This window comes from Triticum dicoccoides, chromosome 3B (assembly GCF_002162155.2).
Source record: "Triticum dicoccoides isolate Atlit2015 ecotype Zavitan chromosome 3B, WEW_v2.0, whole genome shotgun sequence".
Lineage (NCBI taxonomy): Eukaryota > Viridiplantae > Streptophyta > Magnoliopsida > Poales > Poaceae > Triticum > Triticum dicoccoides.
Genome location: NC_041385.1, coordinates 3963644 through 3967062, shown reverse-complemented (window position 1 = coordinate 3967062; position 3419 = coordinate 3963644). Strand labels below are relative to the sequence as shown.

General features: G+C 44.5%; 1 protein-coding gene across 1 annotated transcript; it reads right to left on the bottom strand.

The window, feature by feature from the left end:
* Positions 1 to 365: 365 nt before the first annotated feature.
* Positions 366 to 1005, bottom strand: LOC119280402. Its single transcript, XM_037561261.1, has one exon. It carries the CDS (start codon positions 920 to 922, stop codon positions 521 to 523), a length of 402 nt encoding a protein of 133 aa, XP_037417158.1. The 5' UTR covers positions 923 to 1005; the 3' UTR covers positions 366 to 520.
* Between the last annotated feature and the right edge of the window lie 2414 nt (positions 1006 to 3419).

Sequence of the window (3419 nt, the reverse complement as noted above, 5' to 3'; positions counted from 1 at the left end):
CGTCCAATCAGACACCGAGGATAACTTGGTAGCTGAGTGCGGAACACACTAAAAAGCATGCCCTCGCATTTGCGAGGTCCACCTTGCTAGTTTACATAGAAAAGAACAGTCCCCTCAACAATGATAGAAAATAGACGGCAGGACAAATGTCCGCGTCACATTCCAGCATTATTTGATCCTACAACGACACACAAATGCATACTTGGATCGAAAAGCTGATGTATAAAAGCTGATGAACGCACGCGAGCTCTATGGAGGAAGGAACAAAGAGCAACCATAACTTCACATTGTGTTAAATTTGCGAAATTCCCTTTTCCCCATATTATTCAGTATATAGAAATAGAATACAAATCCTTGGCTAAAACGCCGCAGGTGATGCTCCATGACCCATTCCTCCTATGCTATCACACAAAACCAGGTCATGGCGCATGTTTACAAAAAAATCAATGAAAACATAAAAAGCTTCAAACGCGAATGTCGGCACAAGCACAAGACACAACCATCATTAGTCATGCTATTCCTATGCATGACACCCTTTCTTCTTGCAGTTGTTGTTGCAGTCGCTGTTACAGGGGGTGTTGCACTGATTAAATATGCTGTTAGTGCAAGCTTGGCAATCTGTGTAGTTGTCGGTGAGGCTGCTGCAACGCCTTTGAGCTTCGGTCTTGCAGTCACAAGTGCATGTGCCGTTGCTACTGCAGCAGGTACCGTCTGCAGTGCACTCATCGAACAACTGCCTCTCGCAGCCTTCCCGAGGGTTGTAGCAGGCACCACTGCAGAAAGTTTTAGCCTCCTCGTTGCACTTGGTACTGCACAGCGTCCCACAGTCACTGCATAAAGGCCTCGGATTGCCCTGAGACGACATAATCAGCATGGAGAAAACAGCAACAGCAGCAAGAAAGGAAGCTCCACCTGCAGCCATTGTTGGCGAGCAAGCTTTGTGTAGCTAAAAAGGTAGCTATATATATATGTGAATCAAGAGAAGGGCTCAGGATCAGAGATGTGAACGAGATGGCTGGTGACTGTATGATGGAGCACCTGATTCTATTTATAGGCTACTGGGCAAGCTTCCAGCGGAGGGTAGATCTAAACTTAATTATATCGATGGACGACTATCTAATGTTAACCGATCTATGTTACAATTTGGCTGAAAAACAATGGAAATTGGCTCGAGGAGTATACCATATTCACCCTCACCGATCTCCATTAATTGCCTCCACGTTTTGAACAGACAGTTGGAATCAAAGGAAATCGTATTAAAATGGCTTGATAACACCCTTTTTTGAGACACACAGTTCTATAACAATCAGTTGAATGCTCAAGAAAAAAACAATTACTTGAATTGCTTGACAATTGAGCTTGACGATAAACTAAATCTACAATTTTGGAGTACCCCGGATTACTGCTCAACACGTACTGGTTGTTTTACGAAGCATTGACTTTTATTTCCCGGTTACGAAGCATTGACTTTGACAAGATCAAGATCGGCGGATCATGATCATACTCAATTTAATTACTTGAGGAACTTGCTTTTAGTAAATGGCACCTTAATTGCCAGATCGCATCAATTGACTTTGCATATTATTTTTGGCAAGAGGAATTGAGTTTTGATTGGATCTTCTCTAGCACAACACGCATGTGTAGAGGAGAATCGGGATGGAGGAACTTCCAGTACGTGCGTCGTGCATACATCGAGGATGTGTCCACAAACTATGTGACAGATGCATGAACAGACTTTAGTTCATACGGCAAACTATAAGTACTCTGTTATATCCTCCTCCTTGAAAAAGCCTGCACTCTGTAAAAGATTGTTTAACCATGTGTCAGAGCTAAATCCAGCTGATCCCCGGTAGGCTATCCCAGCTAGGCGATTTGGGTTGAATGGTAGCAGGGGCCGAGGTTTTATCAAGGTCCATGCTCTCACAGTGAAGATAATATCCTACTCCTGTTCGTATATGTTGCATTGGGGTGTGTACAAATTATGAGTGAATACTGAGATTGTAATATGTCTATGGGCAAGCTCAGCCGTCGTCTGATATAGCATACGGGGGTCCTAGAATTATTGTAGATCCTAGTCGGTTACGTCGATGGAAGTAGAGTCCTCCACGGCTCCCGTATCTTTGAATTGTACGCCAAGTCTTCCAGAGTTTTTGTATAATCCGATGTGGTCCGTCCAAAATCGTCCAGGACGAAATCTACCCTGGGATCCTTAGCCTGGCCCACCAGGCCCGGAAAAGACGTTGTGAGGGACCCCTGGGCCATGACAGGATCACCATGCATGTTCCTAATTGCAGTTTTTAGATTATGCAACCAGCTACAGACGTGCTGCCTTTGCTTATTTAGCTACATCTAGTAATGTAGATTTTTCTAGAAAGTTTTGAGTCTTTGGACGGAGGCGACGGCGAGCACGGGCATGACAAACGGTGGCCAAGAACAATCATTCCTCGTCCTTGTCGTCAGATCCTACAATCCTGCTCGTCGGCAACCAGGACGGAAGAAGGCGAGAGCCCAACTCTCTCGTCGACTATGCCCATCTTGTCGGGACGCGATGTGGAAAGAAAAGCGAATGTCCAGTGCAGGCCTGGGTCTCATTGTTCTTGGCATCAACCTGGAAAAAAATAGCACGCTCTAGCAAGATGACGTCGGCCTTAAAAGCTACTATTAGCAATGTTATAGCGTGCTATTAGTAAGACATTGTATAATCATTCATTTAGCGTGCCATTTCTCAGCACGCTTTAGTATGCTATTAGCGGCGCTATAGCACATTATTTTTCTAGTAGCGCGAATCCAATCGGTGATAGCTATGCCATAATTTTTCCTAAAATGTATATAGCGTAATTATACCGCACCGCCGACGAAGGAATAACACAAGGTGGTTATTGGCTGATCCTCTCGAAGCAGACATTTGACCCGCTAATTAAAAGTTACATGGGCCACACAATACAAGGTATTAAGGAAATTCTCAGACGCTAATTAAAAGAAAACACGACAAAACACGCCAAGAACACTAAAAACGCACAAAGGGTGCACTACTGGATGGAATACCTCTAGCATGTCGCTGAGAACAAGCACAAGACACACATCGTCACGATAGAGATACATCCACACTCATTGACAACGCCCCAAGAGGGTCACCATGCATGCAAATCAACACTTGTAGGCACGTCTACCAAAGAAGACAAAGGCTTTCATCCTGAGTGTCAGAGGGCAACGATGAAGCCCCAAGAGGAAAGTGATGCCTACAGGCGGCGACGTCGCAGCGCCAAGACACAAGGCTTTTCTGATAGGTGTGGCGTCTCTTTTTTTCATGCTTTAGTAGAACTTGTGCCTCCGGCTCGAATGTCGTTTTTCGTTTGGTCTACTTGTATGAGAATTTCCTGAGCACTTTGTATGGGATTCATCCATTTGTGCTTTTATTT

Coding starts and splice junctions, on each gene's coding strand:
- LOC119280402 (XM_037561261.1), bottom strand. CDS start 922: ATGGCTGCAGGTGGAGCTTCCTTTCTTGCTGCTGTTGCTGTTTTCTCC.